This window comes from Puma concolor, chromosome A2 (genome assembly GCF_028749965.1).
Source record: "Puma concolor isolate L17-30 chromosome A2, mPumCon1.1.hap2, whole genome shotgun sequence".
In the NCBI taxonomy this organism is placed as follows: domain Eukaryota; kingdom Metazoa; phylum Chordata; class Mammalia; order Carnivora; family Felidae; genus Puma; species Puma concolor.
Genome location: NC_141668.1, coordinates 140085569 through 140111311, shown reverse-complemented (window position 1 = coordinate 140111311; position 25743 = coordinate 140085569). Strand labels below are relative to the sequence as shown.

At 47.0% G+C, this 25743-nt stretch overlaps 1 protein-coding gene across 5 annotated transcripts in view; it reads right to left on the bottom strand.

Annotated features, from left to right (window-relative positions):
- Positions 1–542: 542 nt before the first annotated feature.
- PRICKLE2 (prickle planar cell polarity protein 2) overlaps positions 543–25743 on the bottom strand; it is a 330155-nt gene continuing 304954 nt past the window's right edge. For all 5 annotated transcript variants that reach the window (XM_086697678.1, XM_086697679.1, XM_086697683.1 and 2 more), the window contains one exon: positions 543–6612. In XM_086697678.1, coding sequence (XP_086553804.1) covers positions 5738–6612 — 875 coding nt within the window. In that variant the 3' untranslated portion in view covers positions 543–5737. The remainder of the gene's footprint in view (positions 6613–25743) is intronic.

Here is a 25743-nt window from a genome sequence, read left to right as displayed (position 1 = left end):
GGCGCTCCTATCCTTCTGAGGCCGTGCTTTTAATTCTCTTCGGTATCTGCCCGCAAGTACGGTAGTTTGACGTTTAAATTAGTGAGAAACTGCTGTAGTATTTTCCACAGAGGATGCACCATCTCCACAGTCTCACCCACGGTATACAAGGGTTCCAATTTCTTCGCATCCTCACCCGCACCTATTTTTATCCTTTAGTTTTTTGACAGCAGCCATCATATGGGCGTGACGCACGGAGAGATTTTTGGTTGTCACAACTCGGAACAGAGGGCACCTACCACTAGCATCTAGAGCGTAGAAAGGTCAGCGATGTTGCCAACCTTCCTACAAGGCACAGGTCAGTCCTCCGCCACAAAGAACGAACTGCTTCTAACCGTCGAAAGGGCTGAAGTTGAAAAATCCGATCCGCACTGTCAGGTTCATCCTCCATAGGAAATCTTACCTCCAGACATGTGCAGCCTCTGTCTTCTTTGTTGAGCCACTCAAAGGCAGAGATTTCAAAAAACCCGGAAAGGGAGGGAGGGCCGAGAAGAATGGCAACATTTCTTTTATTCAAATTTTATTGGAAGTTTACAAATGTATTACAGACATCAGTAAAACATATCCATTTTACAGGGCACGGATCTCAAGCAAAGTGTTCACAACAGTCTCTGGCAGAGCCCACACCAAAGGCCTGTTGCAGACCTTCTTAACAAATGCCTTGACATTCGACACACAACACGGAGTCTGGCCTGCCTCACCTTCTCAGACCCTCTGAGGTTTTGTTTATGCACTTGGAGTTAAAGCGGGAGATGGGCAACGCAATTCTGTACAGGAAAGAATGTGTTTGGGAGAAGGAAAAATGCCAAAGTCCTAATTTGCTAAGGAAAATGAAGGACTTGTAGACCTTAGAGCGTTAAGTCAGGGTCCACGATAGAACGAAAATGCATTGCGGAAACACATGAGTATCAACTAGAGAGGCTGGAGAACAGACCTTGCTAGTGGGTAACTCTCTCCAGAAAATTCTCAAAAGGCTGGTCAGTGTGACCTATTGAACATGAATGGCCAAGTGCCCAGTAGGGTGAAGGGATGTCTCTGAAAAGTCTCAGGATAGAGCAATTTTTTCTACCCTAAATCACCAGCAATGTTTTCCTACGCTACGTGACTTCCCTCCCTCCTTTTTTTTAATTTCCCTTGGGGAAAGCTAGTTTTGTCAGCAGGAAGTAAGCTTATAAAAGACTATAGCTCCCAATAGTGAGTCATGGCTTATGGCAGTCTTGTGTTGACTGGGCTACTATTATGAGAAAATGAAAGAGGAATCCAATCGTTTCTTGGTCCTAACCTTGACAACTGCTTCCAAGTGGTCAGACAAACCAGTTCGGGTGTCTGCTGAGGCCCCCAAGGGACCAAGCACTGGAGGCAAGGCAAAGCTCTCATTTCTACTTCCCCGGTACTTCCAGAGACGTACCTCAAAAGGTGGCAATCTGAAACTGCCTTCCAAATCAGGAGAGGAGGCTTCGCTGAGCCCTGCAGCCGGAAGGCTGTCCACAGGGCCCATTTCAAAGCCCTGAAGGTGCGAAACAGTCGCTAACAGCAACTCTTCTGGCACGAAACGGTCAGATAACTGGTTTCATGTTCCACTTTTCCTTTGTCACAGATAGATCCTCCTTCTCAGGCGTTAGCATCTGGTTTCTGTTAGACAGAGATATGCAAAGAGCACTTCTCCTTGGAATTGAAATGCTTGTGTTATTTCTTGTTAGAAGGTGGGATTAGACAAAGAATGAGATGGTCTCTCTTATCTGACCTCTGCAAGAGGATGAACAGAAGGCTGCCTGTAATAATCGGCCAAGAACACGAGAATGGAAAAGGAGGCCACGGAGACTGGTCTTTGTTTTGCTTTAAGAAGTCAGCCTCCACTTTTAGCATCCACCGTGACTTATGAACGATGCTTCCTAAATGGCTGGTGTACCGTTTGGGGGCCAATGGCAAAAGATGGAAAGATACATAAAAACTGGTTCACAGATCAGCTGTGTTATCAAATAACCTCAGTTCTAGTCGACCGATCCTGGCTGGTTGGAGGGTCACAAAGATTTCTGAGGCTGTATCCACGCTCTCTGGGAAAGCACACAGGGACACTTTGATGATACCTGCCCAGGCTGCAGGGACTACAGAGCCTGTGCCACCTAGATGTCATCACCGGCTGCACCTGAGCTCGGCAATGGCAAGTGGTACCCCAGAAGCAGAAAGCCACTGCAGGAGGGGAAGGAAATATAATTTGTTGCAGTGCAAGAAAATCCTACAGAATGTGAAAAGAAGATGAGAAGGAGCTGCCTTCTGGCCCCCTACTGGAAATGTTCACGGGGCTGGCTGAGAGCAGAAAAGAACGACTAGAGATGAGAAGGTAAATGTAGAAAGCAGGCATCGACCAACCAACGCTAGGAATTCTACCTGCCTTGAACCTGCGCATGACCAGGAAACATGGTTCTGATCTCCCTCACTTCATTCACCTTCACGCTTGGTAGAGATCCCAGAAGTATATGACAGAAGGAAGGGGGGGGGGGTACCTGAATGCCACACTCGATGCCACCAGCCTGCCAAGAAACCTGTTCACAGTATCAAGGGTTGTATGTATTGGCAGGGCCATTCAGGAAACTGTCAATGGCTACTTCTTCCTGGGAAACAGCCAGGTCTGTTGCCAATGAATTGAGCAGCAATAAGAAATGAACTTAACTCCAAAGTTGTGGTTTTAACCAAAAGGCAAGAAGATCACTATGAAGAGAGGTAGAAAAACCAAACAAACCTAAGGCATTAGAGAAGAGAGGAAATTAGGAAAAGAGAGATTACTTTTCTAGAACAGTCTACTGAGGATAATATGATGATCTACGAAGAGGTGACTGCAAGCCCCACTCGCAGGCAAAACTTGACCGAGAAGAGCTCATGGTTATGCGGGAGGAATCCGGTAAGGACCCAAAGTTCTTGCCTCAGAAAAGAATGCATTGAGTGTTTGGGAACAGGATTCTGTGATGTTACGTTTAAGGTATCACGTAGAGGTGTAATTCCTAACACAGTGACATCCTGCTTTCCCCAGGGCACTCACTTGGAGGTCCCGTCATCTTTGTGACGATTTAACCGTCCTCGCGGGCATTCTCTGTAAGGTGCTTGGCTGCATGTGGGGTGGGGAGCAGGGATAGAAAACATGGAGGTGACCTTGTTTACACACAGTGTGGCCCTGAGGCCTGCCTCTCACTACATCTCAAGCTCGGACCAGTTCGGCTGCCGGACGCTCCCTGCACCGCTAGATCCGAAATCCCTTATTCCTCCCATCCCTTGTCGGGATATGGTTCCGTGTTGATTTCTGGCTACCATCTTCTTTCTGCGGATGGTGGCTAAAGCCTCATCTGGGGAAAGTAAGAGGTACTCTGAAAAGGATGGAGTTAGAAAGCAGCTTTTTTTTTTTTTTTTTTTACCAGGAGAATTTCTTTCATTGGATTCCAGGCTAGAGAGGACAGACGTTATTTTTCAGCTGTTGGCTACGTTAAGCGATCTACTTTTGTCTCTCTTTTCTTTTTCCAAAATGCCTTTTTATTCTCGTCAACCAAGGAACTCAAAACTCCACATTGGACTCGCCCGATTTCTACCAGAAACCGACCACTTCAGTAGCATGGTGCTGCACAGTATTTCTTAATCAGTTTTGCCAAGCAGTTTACAAACTTACTATACAAACGTAATAGAGTTAATTCTCCGGAGGCTTGGATAATTAATGAAGCATTTAGATAATGAAGATAGCATGCGGAAAACAGCCACAACCAACATTTGCATTGCTTTTTTAAAAAATCAGTGACAATGACAAATGTCATATTAATACCTGAAAAGCAAATTATTTGTATACATCCTGAATGGAGTGCCATTTCCACATCCTGTATAGCCTTCTATTCCCCAGACCCATTTGGGATGGTGTCTGAAAAGCCACTTTTCACATTCTCTCCATAAGAAAATACTAGAAAATATTAACTACTATACTGAAAAGAGACCACACTCACCTCACCATGGCAGATGGCCACTGAGATACGCCGTGTACTACATCCACAGTACATCTCACTAAAGGTGGGTCCTCCAATGGATTATTTCAACCGCCACAATCCATTAAAAGGAGGAGGAGAATGGAACAGAAAGCAAGCGCTTCATTTTGAACCGAAGCAAGGTAGGAAGTTTTTTTTTTGTTTTTGTTTTTTTTTTTACTATAAACAACACAACCGCTAAATGTCTTCTTTAAGCAAACTCACTTTTGAGCCCATTTTCTGTCTGACCAACAGTCCCCAAAGTTCAAAATGGAAATCCCCTTCTCAACAATGGTTGGTTTGCAAGGCCATTACCCTGAAATCTCCTGAGCAGCTCCCTCTCCTGGGTAACCCAGACACTCTGGTTACGGGGTGGGTTAAACTGGACTCCTTCCACAAGCACTGTGGGGTTATTCAAGGTAGTGGTCACCGCTAGTCTACTTCCTTTCCAGAAGTTCTTTGCTCTGACCTTCCTTCATATTCCCCTTCAGTCTCTACCCTTGACCTGCTTTCTGCTTTGAAACTGCCTTGTTCCTTCTCCATGCATGGCATACAATCTGCGTGTGACCCCCCGTCACTCCCAGAGCCCCTCAGAACCCTTCTGCCCCTAAATGTCTAATGCCTAAGTTTGCACTGAGGACAACCGGTTGTCAGGCTAAGGCAGCTGTTCCGTCTGCCTTGGTAAAGGAAAGCAGATAATATAATCCAGGAAACATGAGCACCAGAAAATAATGCCACATTCAAAACAACGTCATGCGGACATCACACAACGGCACCACTCACGGGCACTTTCACTATCCCCAAGGGACAGGTCAACAGTGAGCAACTTCAGTGTTCCCAGCAGGGATGGCGTTTCTCACGGGACTTGACTGACACTGGTTGGTTTCTCTAATTGGCAAAAGTTACGTTTGCAATTTTAATAAAAATTACTATCACTTTGTAGAGAATAAATTCTACCGAGGGTGGGAGCAGACCTAAGGATGTCTCTCCTGAAGATGGAATGGAGCATAGAATGCTTTGGGTGTAATAGTTAATTTTTTTTTTTTCAGCCACAAAAAGCCAAATTGAATAAACTCCTTTGAAAAAGGTCTCACTGACATGTAACAAATTTGTATAGAAAAAAGAAAAAACAAAACAAAACGGTGGTCCTGGACCACCTCTGAATACTACTCAAAGACGACGCTGGGTATGCATGCAAGGCTTCACTGAGTCCTACGATATAGAAATTCCTTTGATATTACAAAATACAAAAATATTTTATCAGAACTCTCATTTACATTGCATTTACAATGGACATGTAAATAACTTAGTCTGGGGTCCTGGCTAATAAACAAATTACTTACTGGAAAAAGGGTCCTAAAAGTAAGAGAGAGCCAGAGAGGATATAAGCGAGCGGGAAACAACTTGCCATCTTGCGAAAGGCGACTCAACACAGACTGACGGGAAGGAGGTGACCAACTCTGGCCTCCACAGAGTCTATAGCGTTTCCAAAGTGAAATGTGCAAATAATATTCAACATGCCGAGAACTGCGACTACCTATTGAGTCAGTCTATGACCTTGCCTCCATCAACTGCCAGCGTTTCCCTCTTCTCCTCCAGCAACCACCCCCCCCAAAAGCGCTTTACATTTTAAAACAGTGCAAGTTTCTGACTTTACATTCTTAGCTCCCATCTTCCCCCATTCCCTGACCCCAATCGTATTAGGAAATGATACAGTTTTTGCTCTTTTGTCTTTTCCTGCTGTGCACCTGTCCCCTGCCCCCTAACGTGGAAGACTTGGGGAGGCCGTAAGAGCTGTATTTGTGCAACAGCTCGTCGCTCGTGACGTAGCGCAGGCGGGCGGGCTGGGGAATTGGTTCTCCTAGGAAATAGCCCTCGTTGTCAGACTCCGAAGAGGAAGAGCAGGTGGAACACCAATCATACTCGGTGAAGTAGGGTCCCCATCGCTCCCCAAAGGCATTCTGCAGAGCCAGGTCCGACACCGTTCTCGGGCACTGGCCGTACAGGTCCCGGCGGGAGCCTTGGCCCAGGCTCTCCTGGAAGCTCCGCTGGCGCATGAACTGGTCATAGTCCTCCCTGGCTCTGAGGGGGGGCCTTTCTTTTAACCGGGAGATGGCCTCGCGCTCGCTGGCCAGGTGCAGGGCGTTGTCGGAGCGAGAGCGCCGGGAACGCCTGGACCGGTGAGGTCGGAAGCGGCGACTGTCATCACGGGAGGTACTTCTCCTCCGCGTGCGTTCGCTCATGGGCTGGATCCTCATGCCGTCCTGCCCTGGCAGCTTGCTGCCTGCCATCCCTCCATCGAAGTCAAAGCTCTGGTGCATCCTTCCGTGGGACTGCAGGTCTCTGTACCCGATGGGGTTGCCGAGCTGGTGGAGGTTTCCCTCCATCTCCTGGTACTGCTGGGCGGAGAGCAGGCTGCGGACGGACTCTGCGCTCCGGAACTGCATGGACGAGTTTAGAGTGCCCATGTTGCTCAGCTTCTCAGAGACATTCATTCCAGAGTCTTTGCTGAGGTCAGGCATGGAAAACCGGGACAGGTGCTCCTGGCGCTTGGCGCCACCATCTGCGGACAGGCCTGGCGGGACGGGGAGAGAGAAGAGAGGACCGTGGAGGTTAATACGAGTTGCGGTCGGGTTCATCTGAACCACCATCTACCCAGGATCGCTGCACACGGCTCTGCAGCTGTACACGGCACAAGAGCTCTCTTTGAAAGCGCGTGGGAGGGCTTTCCCCATTCCACGCTGGGGGGGGGGGGGGTAGTGTCCACCCAGAGAGGGCACCTGGTTAAAAGGCATCCATAGAGATGCATTTTACTAGTTGCTAATTCCTACAAAGGCTCATCGGAGTTACTAAGAGTCCACTGTGCCTCTTACGCGTGATGCTTCCTGTGTTTAGAATTTCTACAAAGGGCTTCAGATAACTCTTTGATCTAACGCTGTGCTGTAAGTATGGAGGACAGATATTCTGGACGCAGAAGGTTTCAGCTGCAGAGGCTGGGCCATGCCCAAGCAGTTCCTACCGACACGGAGCCTCGTATCTAGTCCCATGATACCAGACTGACTCACTTTCCTGTTGGCCTCCAGCAGCTTTCTCCCGTGCCCGCTGTCCCTAAGCCCCATATCTCAAATGTCTGGAACACTAAGTGACTCCCTGGGTGTACACAGAGGGATATTTACTCTCTCAGGCTGCTGCGGGAATGACTGTTCCCAGGGTTTTAAATGGGCCCCTAACGGCCAGAAGATGTGAGTGGGGCCCTGGGACACCCCTTCTTTCCCTGGGGAGGCACTTTTAAAACAACACCGTGACCCTAATGTTTGAGAAAACAGTGGGTACCCCCAGCAACGGCCCTGCAGTTCCTAAGTGCCGTCCCTGGCACCACTGAAATAAAAACTGTTTTGCAGATAGCGGGAGATTCTTGACTTGAGTAACTTCCATCTTGCCCATCCTAAAGCAGCAGTCTCTAAAGAGACGCTTAAGAGCAGACCAGGCGGTAAAATCTCAGCATTTTCCACTCATTATCTGTTGGAAGATGAGCAGTTCTGCCATTGCTAGAAAACATGTCTCTGGATTGCAATGGCCCATTATGACACCTGCCACTGATTATTCTTCCCTACCTGCCAGGACCAACAACTTCCATGTCCCCGACAAAACTAATGGTAAGAACACTTCGAAAAACTACTTAGCAATATCTATTGAAGCTAAATACACACACACACACACACACACACACACGGATTATCAACAAAGCTGCTTTGAACATCTGTGTCCGTTTTTGTGTGTGTGTGGACTTCATGTTATTTCTGTTGAGTATACAGAGTGGAAATTATACGACTTTCCATTGCTTCTCCTCATTATAGACCTAACAGGAATCAGTGCACAGGTCCAAGAAAACGTCAAAGAGTGTATTCAGAGAATATTTTACAATAGCCTAGAACTAGAAACAACTCACATGTCAACTAATAGGAAAAGGGATAAATAAATCGTGCTAGTTTCTACCATTCTCCCTTAAAAGGAATCAGAACTCTGGAGGGATGGCTGATTCTAGGACAGGGGAAGGGAAGGTATGAGCCTGGAACATCTTGTTATGCCAGAAAGGAAGTGTTACGAATGAAAAAGGATTTTTTGAAAATCACAAAAAAAAATTTTTTTAAGTTTATTTGAGAGAGGCAGAGATATGGGGCAGAGAGAATGGGACAGAGAGGATCCCAAGCAGGCTCAGGGCTATCAGCACAGAGCCTGACGTGGGTCTTGAACTCACAAAACCGGGAGATCGTGACCGCAGCCAAAACCAACAGTCAGACGTGTAACCGAATGAGTCACCCAGGTACCCTGAAAACTGATGGAGGTTTGCCAGAAGGACACCAGGCACAACCTCAAGGGGCCCCCCCTAGCCAAAGCTAAGCAATTTGAGCCTCAGATCATTGAAAACAGTAGTGATTCATAAACCACTGAAAAAAGAGGAAATCATGAGTCCATACCGGTAAGAGATAAACCCATCAGTAAATAGATGGGGAAGGAGAATAGGTTCTCGCCTGCAGTAGAGTGCTGAGCAGAGCAGAAGGAGTGCACACAGAAGGGGTGCTGCATTTGGAAGATCATCATTCCATAACCATTGTCGGTAACGATGGAGTTCGTGCGAGAGTCAAGGCATGCGCAAGTTTGGGGGTAAAATTTAATGGGGAGGCAGGATATTTGCATGGTGTTAAGTGTTTTTCCACGCACTTACTAACTGTAAGGGAAATTTTAGTAGCTACACAATGGAGAAATCACACAGCACTTTGACCAGGAGATCAAACTTGACCTCGCCGATGAGGGGCAGCTGGATACTGTGGGCCACCCAGTGTATGTCCTAAGAAGTCCACGTTATCACTCATGCAGTGTTCCAGCCAGGGAGACAGATCCTGAATGTACTCAGAAGGAAACGTCAGGGAAACTCCCAAAGGAGGAAAATTCTATTAAGAAAAAATGGGACTAGGGGCGCCTGGGTGGCGCAGTCGGTTAAGCGTCCGACTTCAGCCAGGTCACGATCTCGCGGTCCGTGGGTTCGAGCCCCGCGTCAGGCTCTGGGCTGATGGCTCAGAGCCTGGAGCCTGTTTCCGATTCTGTGTCTCCCTCTCTCTCTGCCCCTCCCCCGTTCATGCTCTGTCTCTCTCTGTCCCAAAAATGAATAAACGTTGAAAAAAAAAAATTAAAAAAAAAAAAGAAAAGAAAAAATGGGACTATATTCTTGAATCATTTTTTTTTTTCAGTATCATAAAAGTGTGAAGGAATATTCGACACTAAAGAACACTAAGGAACCAGGGCAATGGTATAGAATACACGATCCTGGACCAGAACCTATTCTGTAGTGAGAATGTCATGAAGGATAACTGTGGAGAAACTGATGAAAATTGGGACACGGGCAATTAATAAGTATGCTAAATTTGCTGTGTTAATTTTGATAACAGTGATAATTATGGTAATGTTGGAGAAGATCCTTCCTCTTGGGAAATACACATGGAAGTATATGGTAGTAAATGGCCGAGGTGGATGCAACTGCCTCTTGAACGGGTCAGAAACAAACTGCATGTGTGTATGTGTGAACAAGAGAGAAGCAATGATAAAACGAATAGGGTAAATTGTTAGTCATATGTGAATCTAAGTAAAGAGTACATTCTGGTTATCGTTTGTTTCATTTTTGCAACTTTTCAGTAAGTGTGAAATTATTGCTAAATAAAAAATCTCCTGGGGCGCCTGGGTGGTTGAGTTGGTTAAGCGTCTGACTTCGGCTCAGGTCATGATCTCGCCGTTTGTGAGTTCAAGCCCTGCGTCAGGCTCTGTGCTGACAGCTCAGAGCCTGGAGTCTGCTTCGAATCTGTGTCTCCCTCTCTCTCTGCCCCTCCCCCGCTTGTGCTCTTTCTCTCTTGAAAATAAATAAACGTTGAAAAAAATCCCCTGAACTTTGTGGCATATGATGCAATGGTTTTCAACGCCTGGGGAAGTTACTGGCGCTGGGGGGCGGGGGGTGGGTGGTATATGCTATTGGCATCTAGTGGGCAGAGGCCGGAGAGATGTTGCTAAACATTCTACGATGCACACACAGGACAGTCCCCACAACAAAAATGATCCAGCTCCAGATGTCAGTAATGGCACAGCTGAGAAACCACGATAGATGGCATCCCCCACAACAGCGAGAATGAACGACTACACCCAGCCACAGGGATGAATGTCACATAGAGAATGCTGGCAGACAAAAAAGAGTACGTGCTGTGTGATTCCGTTTATATGAAGTTCAAGAACAGCCCGAGGCTGTCTATGGTGGCTGAGATCAGGACAGAGGGAAGGGACATAAAGGAAACATGGAGGGTGCTGGAGATGTTCTGTATCTACATCTGGGTGGTGGTTAAAAGGATACACACAGAAAAGTTCCTTAAGGTGTGGATTTAATATTTGGTTTGCTCTATCTTAGGTAAGCCACGCCCCAATAAAATGGCATAAAAACAAAGCAGGGCTCGCATTAAGGAGCCAAATTTAAATGTTGGATACGCCTGTGGAGAAAATATTCTGCCAACCACCATACTTTCCAGTCATATATATTTTTTAATTCCACTACTGGGGTAACTGGCAGGGCAAGAGGGGATGAGTTCTTTAACTCCCGCTTTCCCCGCTGCTTATCTCTGACACACACATCATAAAAGCTGATTTACAACAGCCTAATCACTTCCAGAACTGCCCCAACCTGAAGGCGGAGAGGACAGGACAGCAACCAAGGATGATGAATGAGTCGTCGGAGCAGATGAACTCCATGCAGTAGGGAAGGAAAAAAATTCTTCAAGAATCACTGGGAGAAACAAAAGCTACACACGTGTGGGCACAACGATCTTTGCTGGGCTTCCTCCTCAAGCCCTGTTATAGAATCAGGGTTGTTATCAACAAGCTAGCAAAGTACCACAAATCCCCAAACAAGCTGTTTTCCTGACCCTGACTTTTGTAAGTCTCCAAGTCAAGCATTTCTGAGAACATCCTGCATGTGAACAGATTCTTATTTCCATGAGGAGGGTGTAACGTGAAGGAGGGCAGTTTCAGCACCACTGGGAGGTGATCTGGCCCTGTCGTGTTGTACTTCTGTGTCCTGGGCAATCTCAGGATAACCTTGACCACCTCGACCCTCCTCAGAAAAAGAGAACGCTCTGTCAAGTACAGGAGGCTCCCACTGTTCAACCCAGAGCCTAATGTCACTTATCCCAAACATAAACTATTCTCTCGGGGACATGTGAATGGGACTGGAAATGCTAGACGCTCACTGTGGACATTATCCATACATTTACTTATTTATTAATAAAGTTTCTTGTTGACTAACTCGGTGTTTGCTCCACGGTCTTCCTGCATGCAGGACATGAACAGAATGGCCAATGTTGTCCACAGATGAGCAACCATCATGTACCTGTCTCTGAACAGGGTGGCTCTGTGGTTCATTTCATTCTTGGCAAAATCCAGAGTCCTCAGGCAGCCCTCAAGGCCCTCTGGTCTCTCAAAGATCACCCACTAAACCCTCATCCCAGCTTTCTTGGTGTCAGCTGTCCTTACACACGTACCAGAAAGCTCATCTCAGCCTCTTTTGGAAAACACTCCCCTCTGCACTGCTGACTTCCGCTGACCATAAAGGCCCTCACATAAATGTCACCTCTTCAGAGGGAGCCGCCCTGATTGCTCTTTCTAAAGGAGCAGGTTGTCCCCCCAACAACCAGTCACTCCGCAGCCTTGACTTTCAAGGTTCCCACCCTGACTTGTTTTCTTAAGTTCCTTCATATGTTTGCAAGTTGAATGGGTGCCTCCTGGGAGCAGGCATCACGTCCCCCTATTCACTGGATGGACTCCCCTAGAACTAGGAGTGAGCCTCCTTGCTGCTCAATCAGTATGTGTGGAATTAAGGTCAACGAATCCTTATGCTGCCCGCCAGGAAAAGGTAGCTACCCTCTGACCTGGAGTGGGCCAGGACTTAACAACCCACTCTAATTCAGACGGGTGGGATGCCAGCCATCAGGACCAGAAACACACGGTCACACCTGTCAATCTCATTGTCTGCGATGCTTCATTTTGCAACCTACCATCTGTGGGGTTTCTCCAATTTTAAAGTTGAAGAACGTGTGGTTTATAATTAGCTCCTCGATCTGCACAAAATGTTTTGGGCTTATTAATCCCAGCTCTGGAGATGCGTTTAAATCACCAGCTTCCATGTCTCCAGGACTGTCACAGATCACACTTCAACTTGAGAAACCGTCCTTTCCTCTCTCTGCGCGCTGAACTGGAGAGCCACTTCCTGGCTGGCAGCAGGGGGGCAACCTTTGAGCCTCTAGAGACACATCTCCAAAATGGGTATGACAACAGTATCTGAGTTTGGGAGTTGCAGTGACATAAGATGAGGAGAACAGTACTTTTCCTCGTTAAGACTCATCACAACGGTAGTAGGTGTGTGCCATGTTTCTTTGATCTTCAACTTCTTGGCTAGTCTATAACCTCCAAGATGGCAGGAACAGACTCCTGTTTGTCAACCCTCATCTCGCCACCTCGTATTCTGGTACTTTATATGCTGGAAGAGAGTAGTAAGAAAGACCTCAAACTCCCCAAGTGAAAGGAAGCAGGCCCCAAGAATTTTATACTCAGCCACCTGCCAAGGTAGACAAATACTTGAAGGTGTGATCGTATGACTGAATGAGTCCTAGAATGATGACCCACACAGGCCACACGGCAGTGTTCACTGAAGATGGGCCACTGTTCAAAGAATCTGTGGCTCCCGACTGCAGTTGGAGACTGCTTCTCCACATAGATGAAATACAACTCTTTCTTCCGTTTGTGCGGCAGGAGACCCTGTGTCAGATCACTGCATATAGACAGAATCCACCCCAATGGAGGTCTAAAATGCTACTCTCTCCCGCTGCCAGAGACCCACCTTACTTTTCTTGCTGCCTGAGCCCCGGTGTGTGCATGTGAATGCCTGCAAGCAAGGTGTGGTGTGGGAGGCAGAGGCTGCTAACTAAATTCCCCAGGGAGCCCTTGGAGTCTGACCCCACATTTGATGATCACAGAGGTGATCACAGAGGCCCAACACATTCTGGAGACCCTGGCTGAAGAAGCCTATCTGCCAGCATGAGGCATGGATGTTAAGGCATTCTCCTCTCCAAATAACGCAGGATTTGTGAGGAGTGCTACATGGCCTCAATTCAGCCTGGTCCCAGTGATCTGTGTGGCCGGGAGCCACACAAACACCCAGGGACTGCAGTTTTCTGTCGGCATGCATGGCCCTGGCCCCAACAAGGAGAGGTCCGTGTTGAATTTAGCCTGCGATTCTCTATGGTTTAAGCCATCAACGCAAAGCTACGGCCAGGATGCTCTAAGCAATGCCAGCATTTCAGGCTGAGCAATATCCCCTCACTGCAAACATAAGGCCTCACAGAAGTCAGTGACAGCAAGAAAAATCGATACCTCCAAAGAATGCCCTGGGTCTGACGGAAGAGAAAGGCAATCTTTGCGGTGTTCGCGCTCTCCATTTATTCCGAGAGCAGAAGAGTGCTCAAGACCAGAGAAAAGACCACGCGGACTGCAAGGTAAGATTAGCCCTTTGGTACATCTTTCCGTTCCTTATTTATTGCCCTTTCTAGTCCTATTCCTACCCCCCTCAAAGAAATTGGCATACAAAGACATCGCTGTTTCTGCCAACTTAAATAACGCATTTCATTTTACAGTTCTGTGCAATAAACGAAAGAGTAACTACTCACCTTTGCCCTATAGACATTTATGACTCGCACGTTCAGTAAGGTTTTCCCTATATGACTTTTTTTTTCTTTCTGAAGCAGAGACATGAATCGGAATGGTTTAGAATAGGGGTTTGCAACCTAGAGCCCATGGGCCAAAGCCAGCTCACTGCGTGTTTTTGTAAATAAAGTTTTATTGCAACACAGCTACACCTATTCATTTGCGTATTGTCTAGGGTTGCTTTCTCACTACAGTGGCAGGAGTGAGCAATTGTGACAGACTGTATGACCTACAAAGCCTAAAATATTTATTACCCGGTCCTTTCTAGAAAGAAGTTTGTCACCTCTGGTTTAAAAGGCAAATGTGCTGTGAAGCTGTAGCAGGCCTAAGCATCCCCAAAGTCATGTGCTCTACATGGTCTATCAGAGCATGCAAAAAATGTCTTTGAGGTACAAGTTGATTCAAGTGTGTGGGGGTAAGTTTGATCAGGTCCCTTGGGGTCCTTTTTCCAACTCAGTCAATTGATTTCATCAACACTCAGAATCTCAAATTGGCAACATCTGGAGAGAAGCTGTCATCCGGGCAGTGGAGTTTAACCACCACCAAATGTTCCTTAGTGACAGGGCACGGAATGTTCGCACAGAGTAGGCTGGGGAAAGCGGTGGGGCAGGAACGGAAAGAGAGGGAGAAGGAAAAGGAAAGGCAGGGAGAGATTATGAGCACACTCAAAATCCCTGGCTGCTAACAGCGGGATCTGGGACGAGCGGCCATGGCACCCTAACCAGACTGGCAGAATCCCAACCTGCATTTGCACCAGAGCCACCCTGGTGATTCACATGCCCCTGAGAGTTAGGGCCCCACTGTGCCAGAGCCGTGGCCGAGTTTCAAGGACAATCTTCTCTGCAACGAAAGGGGCTTCTACCCTAGGAAACCCCACACCCTCAGAGACACTGATTCAGAGTCTCTCAACTTTGGTGCTATTTGCATCCTGGGCAGGAGGATTTTTTTTTTTTCTTTTTCTGCCTGGGGGCTGTTGTGTGTTGTGTGATGCTTAGCACCAACCCTGCTTCTACTCACTAGATGCCAGCAACACCCCCCTCCAGTTGTGACAACTCATCTCTAGACATTGCCCAATATCCCGCGGGGCTAAAACTGGCCCAGCTGAGGACCACTGCACAAACAGATCTGATCCTGGAGCTGCTGCTGACCACAGGCTAAGAAGCACTCTGTTCCTGATCTTCCAGCGAAACTGGGTTAATCCTGCTCTACCCCACCCCGCAAACATGAGCCTGAGCACCAGACACGGTGGACACGTTCTCTTTCCAGAGAAAGATCAGTGCGTTCCATGAGGTTGGGGGTGGTGTATCTCCCAAATCGGGGAACTACGAAATTGTTTGCTCTCTAAACTCCCCTCCACAAACCCACTCCTGACAGTCTGTCTCTCCCGCGGTGGGCGTTAAGAGTTCCCTGTGGTTAAGGCCTTCGCTGTCTTCTTTTCCCTCCCCCATTTGAAGCCTTTGGAATCTCAAGCCCTTGATGCAGCTCTCTTACTTGCTTACTCTGGTCACCAGCCTGTCTAGTGGTCCCAAGTGAGGAGGTGGTCATGAGTGCTTACAGTCACGTGTCTGCCATCTGCTCCTGTGGTTCCAGGAAAAGTGCTGGCAGACGAAAGACACAATTTCCTTCAGCAGCTGCTGCCGCGAGGGAGGCTGAGACGGGCTGGTGGGGAGAGACGCCCGCTTCTGACTTCACGCCTCCCCCGTGCCTGCCTGGATCCCCCTCGAGGGAAGGGCCACTTCCCCATCCCTGACCACTGGGGGAGACTGGCCCCAAATAAAGCACAGCTGCTTGACAACCAGCTGGTTACAAAGGCGGCCATGACCCATTCGGGTTTCCCCAACAACAGAGTCGGTGGTTTTTAGCAGCATTCATTCTAGAGACTTGCCTTTGAGCCAGAGTGGCTGAGAAGTGACAAGTGTCACAATAGGACTAAAAAGTCGCTTTTCTTGCAGACCCAGGAGAGTTGAAAGGAAGAGCCTGGTCGAGATCAAAACTCTGATTCGACTGGAGGTCCCTTACCTTCTATCTGCGGAACTGCTCCTTAACTTCCCAATAAAGACCAACGTGTAAAAGGTAGTGAAGGGAAAGACCAGGAAGTGACATTTTTAGAAACATGTGGGGTCAATTTTAACTCCTTTTCAGCCCCGTGGGGGATTGGTGGTTGTGTAGCCACAAAGCCCATCGCTAATTGAAAGGATGCGTAAAAAATTCAAACCAGGTGAAGATTGTTTGCCAGGGTTTGCTCTGGGCTCACACTGACCCCATGCTGCTTTCCAGAACCCATTTACCCAAGTCAACGGGCAGACCACACGGGAGTCTGTGCTCAGGAAACACTTGACTACACGGCCCAGAAGCTCAGTGGCTCCCCAGCGGTAGGGAGCAGACAGCCGGGGACTTGGAGACCCATCTGGTTTCTTCAAAGATTCTAGATGAAGTCCTAACACTGCCAGGCTCTGTGAACAAGGCCATTTCTGGTGACACCTCAAAGGGATATTACACTATAGAGGGAAGAGAGATAACTCCATCAGGAGGTCAGTACAGCCATTATAGAGAGTAATCACAGGAGGGAGGAAACACAATGCTCTGACAGGGCCAAAAGATTAGCTCTATCCAAACAGAGTGCTGAGAAAGACCCCTGTGATGGTGGTGACAGCTATCCTAACACCTAAAGGACCTACGGGCACCTGGGTGGCTCAGTCAGTTAAGACTCTGGCTTTGGCTCAGGTCATGATCTCACGGTTTGTGGGTTCGAGCACCACGTCGGACTCTGTGCCGACAGCGTAGAGCCTGGAGCCTGCTTCGGATTCTGTGTTTCCCGCTCTTTCTGTCCCTCCCCCGCTCATGCTCTATCTCGGTCTCTCTCAAAAACGAACGGATGTTAAAAAAAAAATGTTAAAGGTCTGAAGGAGACAGCCTCACCAATAGTGGGGGAAGGGCTCCAGGGCAGATGGAACACTTCGTACCAGGAAAAGTTCCTAGTACTCTACGAAGTGACAAAAGGGCAGTGTGGGAGCCCGAGAGAGGTTCTTCCAGGCCACCTTGGCTTTGAAAGTATCCTTCCCGTGCCTGTAGGCAGCTTTAATAAAGCACCTGCGTGGCAGCACAGGGGCGTGGAGAGGAGCACTGGCTTCGAACTTCACCTTCCGGCTCTGTCTCCTAGAGCTATGCCTCCTCAGGCAAGACCCTGGCCTGCTTTGTGCCTCAATTCCCTCACCTGTAAAATGGGAGTAAGTAGACTCTAGCTCATTAGGATGACAGTGAATAGTAAGTGGGTACTTAGTGCTGGTGTAGGGAGATCAGATGGAATGTTCTCATGGTCTTTCACCACTTACCTGTCACTTACAAAGTATTCTTAGGAATGTTGTCCTACATGAAGCAGCTAGGCATGGATACGCAAGTTTTTCAAGCGTGTAACAGAGAGTTGGAAGGATTTGCTCAAGGTCACACAGCAGCCGCTTGAGAACTAGTACTTCCTACCTTTTATTGACTTGAGTGACAAGAGGCAAAGAGAGAAGTAAAGAACCCTCCACACATTTGAGCTCTGAACCAGTGGCCACAATTCAAAAAATCCTTTTCATTAATGGACAGTTTCCTATTGTAGAAATAAGAATTACTGCTATCTGCAACAGCAAGGATGAATCTCATAAAGTGAAAGAGGCCAGCCACAAAAGAATACCAACAAGTAGGATTCCATTTATATCAAGTTAAAAAGCACTGCAAGCGGACTGTTTGAAGTTAGGACAGTGCTTGCTTTGGAGATGAAGGAGGAGGAGAGAGTGGAAGGGGCAGGAGGGAGTTTCTGGGGTCCTGGTGGTGGTCTACTTCTTGACCTGGGCAGTGCTGGCAGGAGCATAGTAATTCACTGAGCTGCAACTCATGATTCCTGCACTTTTCTGCTGGTTACACATCCATAAAACGTTTATTGAAAACAACCACCAAGAGAGGCAAGAATGTACTCACGACAGTTTGCAAGGTGAATGTGCATAAAGCATCCCCCTCCTGGAACACTGGACTGGTAGGGCTGGGACACGGGCCCCAAACCAGCAGCGAATAGGTTAGGCCGTGTTCGGTCTGAAGGGTTAAGTTTCTTTCTTTCCTTTTCAAGTTGGAATGCACAGGGGCCTTCGCCATCTGTGGTCTTAGCCCTGGGCACATTTACACATTTGTCATACCTGCCTGTCCACAAGCCTCTCTTACCTCTCCCAGCAGCGTCAGCCAACTTGATAAGAGGGGTAGAAGGTTGGATGAAAGCGGTTTATGGATGTAAGGGCAGTACACAATGTGCTCTTCTAAGCTTGGGGAATCCTTGCTTCTCAAGAGCCTATTTACACACAGCTGAGGGCTGACAAAACGCTATTCTTGGCAAAAAAGTTTATGGTGTCACGTATGACAGAGCCAATTACCAGACTGACAGACGGGCAAAAACATAAACATCTACTCTGTGGTAGATGGAGTGTCTTTTTTTTTTTTAATGTTTTTATTTATTTTTGAGACAGAGAGAGAGAGAGAGAGAGAGAGAGAGAGAGCATGAGCAGGGGAGGGGCAGAGAGAGAGGAAGACACAGAACCCGAAGCAGGCTCCAGGCTCCGAGCTGTCAGCACAGAGCCCGATGCGGAGCTCGAACTCACAAACCACGAGATCATGACCTGAGCTGACGTCGGATGCCTAACCGACTGAGCCACCCAGGCGCCCCTGGGGTGTCTTTTAAAAGGATGGGTGGGTAGCATGAAGAATTGATGAAAGGAAAGGAAAGGAATGGAAAAATGGTTATATTAAAGCGTGCAAAATGGTGCATGTACAGAAAGAGACATGATTTTGGGCTTTCATCAAGAGCTTATAAAATCAAGCTACAGAATACAGTTCTTGGGTAAGAATTAAGTTTTCAAGTCATCATTATCACTTCTATTATTCATTTACACTTAAGATACTCTTCATTGGTGCCTCCCTCTGTGTCTGGAGGGGAAGCCAGTGGGGTACCTGTAGGTGAAGAACTGAAAATAGAAAAAAAAAAAAAAAAAAAGAGGAGCAACTTGCCCAAGGTCAAGAATGATGGGGATGGGTGCAAAGGCAGGGACTGAATTAGTTCTCCAGACTTCCAAGAGGCAGCTTCTTCTCAAATTTGAGCAGGCATGCAAGTTACCTAGTTATCTTCTTAAAATGATGATTTGGGTCCACTACATTTGGGGTTAGACCCAAGACTCTGAATTTCTAACAACCCCCTAGGAGAGGCTGATGTTGTTGGTCTGCAGACCACACATGACACAGCAAAGGTCTGGGTGCTTTCTCCTTCATCATGAATTTGCAAGGGAAGCTTGGTTTCCCCGGTTTCTCACAACACATTCGGGAAGGTGTGGCTCACACACCAACCAGAGGGCTGTACGTGAGCATGTGATACCCCCAAATCTCTGGCCAGGGAACCAAAGAACTGTGAGGGCAAGTAAGGTCGTGCTCTACCCTGTTCCCTTCTTCTCCACTCAAAGACATATGTGAGGATGCCACGAATCTATTTCCCTGCTTCTGACAAGAGCAGAGCCAGGGTGGCGTTCTTGGAAAGCATAAAGACACTGAACCTGGCCATGCAAACTTCCCATCCTGCTCTCGATCTGTGCCCTTCACCTGGCTTCCCGAGGCAACTTGGGCTTGGCTAGACTCATCCTTCACGCAGATGGAATAAGCAACTGCTAGCCCAGGAGGAGATGGGAATCCAGAGTCCTCCAAAGCCCTCAAATCCCTCTCCTCCTACCCTGCCAACCAATCGCACACATATCCCAGTCTGGGAATTAAGGAAGCTTTTCCAAAGGATCCTCTCTGGGTTATACAAAAAAACGATTCTGTAAGCAAGGAAGTCTGGCAACTTGTGAAGAACTTCTGAAAACATTTAGCTTAAATACAGTGGAAATTATCATAAGGGAGATACTATGACAACAGAACCCCTTCCCCACCTGGCTACATCCCCACCCCCACTCAAAAGGACACATTCTGGGAAATGGTGGCTTAGCGCTAACTTCCTCTTTAAAATCCAAACATCTCTGCTTACAGTTTCTAACTCCATCACTGTAACAGCGCCGTGTGCAGTGGAAATTGAAGCCTGAGGCCAAAAGAAACGGATCCTGACTTTATTTAACAATTTTTTTAATTTTCTTAATCATGGATTTTTACATGAATTTTGATTCTTAAAACGCAGCCGTGAAATACTGCTTATCTTGATTACTGAGTTTTTGGTACCCCTTTCAATTACGTGCCCATGGAGGGTGCCTCATTTGTCGCACCCTGGTCCTGGCCCAGGACCTTTTTACCTTATTCAAATCTTCAACTTCCTTTGTAAAATTCCAGGGATTGTACTTCCTCTTGTATTTCCTATAAACTGTGTTTACTAGGGTAGTGGAAAAAGTAATTGGCCCGGATACGAAAGGCCCTGGAGTCTGCTCACAGCTCCGTCGCTGCAAACTCCAGGAAGACTTTGAATAAATCGCTTCTCCTCTCTGAACTCAGCCTTTCTTCCCTTCTGAACCTGAACTAGGGGTTCTCCGACCTTCTCTCAGCTAAGAGTCTGTGATTAAAAAAAATTTATTTTTTAATTATTTGTTTTTGCGGGGGGAAGGGTTGTGGGGGGAGGAGACAGAATCTCAAGCAGGCTCTGCATAGCATGGAGCCCAATGTGGGGCTGGAACCCACAAACTGTGAGATCGTGACCTGAGCTGAAGTTGGACACTGAACCGACTGAACCACCCAGACGCCCCCCTTTTTTTGAGATGGTTCAAAATGCTTTTTTGTTTCTACTGACATGTAATGGAGACATAACATTGTACAACACGATGACTAGATATATGTATATATTGCAAAATGATCACCACAATAAGTCTAGTTAATACTCATTACCACGCAAAGTTACAACTGTTTTTCTTATGACGAGAACTTTTAAGATCTTCTCTCTTAGCAATTTTCAAATATACAGTACAGTATTGTTAACTGTAGTCCCCATGTTGTACATGACATCCCCAGGACTTTTTTATAACTGGACGTTTGTACCTTTTGACCCTCTTCCCTCATTTCTGTGAGAGTCTGATTTTGATTCTACGATCTAAGGCAGACAGACACCTCCCGCGATCAGACCAGTATGGATCCGCATATGGGTACCAGAGCAGACTCTTGCCCCTCAAAAGAATGGTGTCTGACGGAGGGAGTAAACGAGAGAGAGAGAGAGAGAGAGAGAAGTATTGGAGGGTTGTCTGAAATGAAAACACTTGGAAGGGTCCCAGACAGGGAACACTTAAGGAAGTACTCTGTTGACAGAAAGAAAAAGGGAGCAAAAAAAAAACACTACACCCAAGATTGGTCTGTTTTGTCACCATTTATCACAGCAAACCTATTGCGAGGGCTCACGTTGAATGGGTAATTATCTCTGGCCTGTGCTTTGTCCCCAACAAGTCAGAGGGAATGGTCAAGGCTCACTTTAAAATAAGGTGTGTGGGGCGCCTGGGTGGCGCAGTCGGTTAAGCGTCCGACTTCAGCCAGGTCACGATCTCGCGGTCCGTGAGTTCGAGCCCCGCGTCGGGCTCTGGGCTGACGGCTCGGAGCCTGGAGCCTGTTTCCGATTCTGTGTCTCCCTCTCTCTCTGCCCCTCCCCCGTTCATGCTGTGTCTCTGTCTGTCCCAAAAATAAAATAAAAAACGTTGAAAAAAAAAATTAAAAAAAAAAAAATAAGGTGTGGTCCTACATCCAGATGGCCAACTGACACATGAAAAAATGCTCAACATCATTTATCATCAGAGAAATACAAATCAAACCCGCAATGAGATCCTACCTCACACCTGTCAGAATGGCTAACATTAACCACTCAGGCAACAAGAGATGTTGGCGAGGATGCGGAGAGAGAAGATGTCTTCTGACTGCTGGTGGGAATGCAAACTGGGGCAGCCACTCTGGAAAACAGTATGGAGGTTCTTCACCAAATCAAAAATAGAACTACCCTATGACCCAGCAATTGCACTACTAGGTATTTATCCAAGGGATACAGGTATGCTGTTTTGAAGGGGGCACATGCACCCCATTGTTTATAGCAGCACTATCAACAATAGCCAAAGTATGGAAAGAGCCCAAGTGTCCATCAACGGATGAATTGATAAAGAAGATGTGGTATATATATACAATGGAGTATTATTCGGCAATCAAAAAGAATGAAATCTTGCCATTTGCAACTACGTGGATGGAACTAGAGGGTATGATGCTAAGCGAAATTAGTCAGAGATAGACAAGTATCATATGACTTCACTCATATAAGGACTTTAAGACACAGAACAGATGAACATAAGGGAAGGGAAGCAAAAATAATATAAAAACAGGGAGGGGGATAAAACAGAAGAGACTCTTAAATATGGAGAACAAACAGAGGGTTGCTGGAGGGGTTGTGGGAGGGGGGATGGGCTAAATGGGTAAGGGGCATTAAGGAATCTACTCCTGAAATCACTGTTGCACTATATGCTAACTTGAATATAAATTTAAAAAAAAATTCAAAAAAATAGTGGAAAGAAAAATAAATAATAAAATAAATAAATAAAATAAAATAAAATAAAATAAAATAAAATAAAATAAAATAAAATAAAATAAAATAAAATAAAATAAAATGTGGTCCTGGTACCACCTGTTTCAGAATCACGTGGGCAGCTGGTTTGAAAATGCAGTCTCCTGGTTCCTGTCCCAGATCCAATGCATCAGAATTTATAGCAGTGGAGCTCAGGAATTGGCATTTTCAACAAGTTCGTCAGTTGATTTTGAAGCCTATTTCAAATGAAAAAACCCGCTGCTTTGAAGTCAAATGAGTGTGAATAAATAAACAGGTGAGCCCCCTCTCACTTGCCGGCAACCTCGGAATTTTCGGAATCTACAAAGCTGCCTGTTATATAACTGCCTCTCTAGCGCCAAACAAGGTGTGAGGATATTCTGTGACCTGCCAAGCTGTGAGCTGCTTTCAGTCGCAGGATCTCCAGGACAGTTTGAGTTACCTTTCCCACCAGATCTTGGCTGGTGGAGACTGATGACTTAATTCCCCGGCCCCTGTCACTGTGTGGTCCCTGTGCCAACCCAGCCAGGGTGGATGGCAACACAGCTCCCCTGGAAACTGTTCAGATGGCTAGCTCCCGAGAAACCCATCAGGCTGCTGGAGAATGCAGAAAGGGAGGGATTTTACTTGGTCTGGCTCCAACTCTTGGGCCATCGGAGCTGTTCTCTGCTCTATGAGCACATAAAACCCCCAAATAGCAGAGCACATGGGTGACCACACTGGGTATGTGCTGTAGTCCCCGTCTTCAAGCAGGATTTGGTTCTATCAAGTGCCCAGCTCAGAGGACCTAGACTTTCGATGAAAGTACAAATCTGTATTACCTAGAAAAAGGCAGTATCTACCGAAACTTGCAGTGTGCATGTCCCTTGATGTACAAGTCCCATTTCTAGGGATTTATGCTATGGAAAAACATGAACAAGCACACAGATATATGTAAAACAATGTTCACTAATGTAACCATGAAAAACTGGAAAAAATTCAAGCATCCAGAAACAGGGGATATGTTAAAAAAAATGATGGTACGATCATATAATGAGACAATATGTAGCTTCATATAGGTAAGGAAGACCTGTACATATCAACAGGGAAAGAACAAGGTATACTGTTAACTAAAAAAACAAATTGCAAAATGGTACGAGAGCTTTTTTGTTCATAATTATATATCTGTCAGTGTGTGCCCAGAGACAAATGCTAAAGGAAGAGTCACCTAATGGTGGGGGGGAGGGGGATGGAAATTATGGGACAAGTGCAATTGATATAGTACCTTGACCCTTGAATAACATAGTTTGAAAAACTATACATTTTTTTTGGATACAGTTCAGTGCTGTAAATGTATTTTCTCTTCCGTATGAATGTCTTCACATTTTCTTTTCTCTAGCTTACTTTATTGTACGAACACAGTATACGATACAGTCAGTATAAAAAATGTATTCATTGGGAAGGCTTCCAGTCAACAGGAGGTTACTACTTGTTAAGTTTTGGAGGACTCAAATATTATATGTAGACTTTTGACTGTACAGGGGTTTGGTACCCCCAACCCCGAGTTCTTCAAGGGTCACTTCTATATATTTCTGTAGTTCTATAATATTTAAAAACCTACTTTCGTGCGTAATTTAGAGGAGACAATAAAATTGCATGCAAAAAAGTTGGGAACTCATGCCTTTTCACCCTGGCCTACCTCTCAGGAAAGCTAGAGGCAAAATACTTTTCCTGGGGCTGAAACAGAACACAGGACAAGGATGTGAGTCAAAAAATCTACTCTTTCAGAGTGCTGTGAGGCAGAGCAAAGATAACAAATCCCACCTCAAATCTTGTGCTAAGTTATTCGGAGCCGTTTGACATGGAAAATATCTGGGGTTCACAGAGAGGCGCAAGAAATCAGGGCTGGTGGTTCCAGATCTCACACCATCCCATCTCCACCCCCACCTCTACCCAAAGCTCTGAGCCCAAAGGACCTGCCGTCTCCAGAACTGGTTTAAAAAAAAATTTTTTTTTAAACATTTATTTATTTTTGAAACACAGAGAGAGACGGCGTGAGCAGGGGAGGGGCAGAGAGAGAGGGAAACACAGGATTTGAGGCAGGCTCCAGGCTCTGAGCTGTCAGCACAGAGCCCGACACGGGGATCGAACCCACGAATCATGAGATCATGACCTGAGCCTAAGTCAGAGGCTTAACCGACTGAGCCACCCAGGTGCCTCTCAGAGCTGGTTTTAAGTATGAGCCACAGCACATTTACCAGTGGTCATCACTACTGGCCAAACAGCACTGCACAAAGAACTTGGCCCTGGTGGTTGAAGGCTCTGGACTCGGGCTGCCCCTCTCATTGGCCGTGTGATCCTGGGCAAATCCCTTAACTTCTCCCAGCCTCTGTTCTCCCAACTGTAAAATGGAGGCTCACTCATGTACCAAATATTTCATGAACCCCGCCATGTGTGAGATTTACCAAATACATGCGACGTGTCAGACAATGCCCCAGCTGCTGGGGCAACAGCAGCAAGAGCACACCAGCTCCAAGCCTCTGCCCTCAAGCAGCGTTCCTTCCAGGGGGTGAGGGGGGACAATACACAAAGTATTAAGTGGCAAACAGTGCTAAATGCTATAGAAGATGACGTGGCTGGGAAAGGGGGAGGGAAACATTTTGTGGGGGGCTGGATCAGGGAATAAGGACAGACCTCACTCTTACCAAGTGAGCTAATGCACACGATGTTCTAGACATCGCCCCGTCCCACAGCAAGTTCTCAGTAACTGATGCCATTACTAGCATTATTAGACTATTAGCCCCCTGTCCCAACCCGCCCCCCTTCCTCCACAGCCACGTCCTGTCCTTTTAAGTTTTTACTCACTGGCATTTCACAGGAGGCACCCTTTTGAACCTTCCTCGCGGACAAGGCATGCCGATCAACAATTTTCGGTACCTGACTTCATTTGATTTTCAGGAACCCCCTCCGGGCAGGTTTGGTTCCTCTTGCTGTTTTTACGAAAAGGAATCTGAGGCTCAGGAGGGTTGTGAGCGGGAGGGGGGTCCCTCCCAGATCACACAGGGAGCATCCAAATCCTAATGAGCCTGACTGAATTCAGAGCTCTTCTGCCTCCCGGGCCAGAAAGTGGGGTCCCACCCGCCCAGCTCAGAGCAGGCAATGCCCCTCCTGAGGCCCTGGCAGCGATGCCCATGTGCCCTAGGGCGCCACTGGTGAGGGGTGCCTGGTGAGTCGCAGCACGCCGTGATGCCGAGGACCGCCAACTAAGGCAGACGTGGAGTCCTGACCTGCTTTCTCTCTCAGTCCCGTTGTGGGATTCGGGGTCTCCCAATCAAACAGACTTTGGAAGTGGTCAGCCGACGCTGATTCAACAGG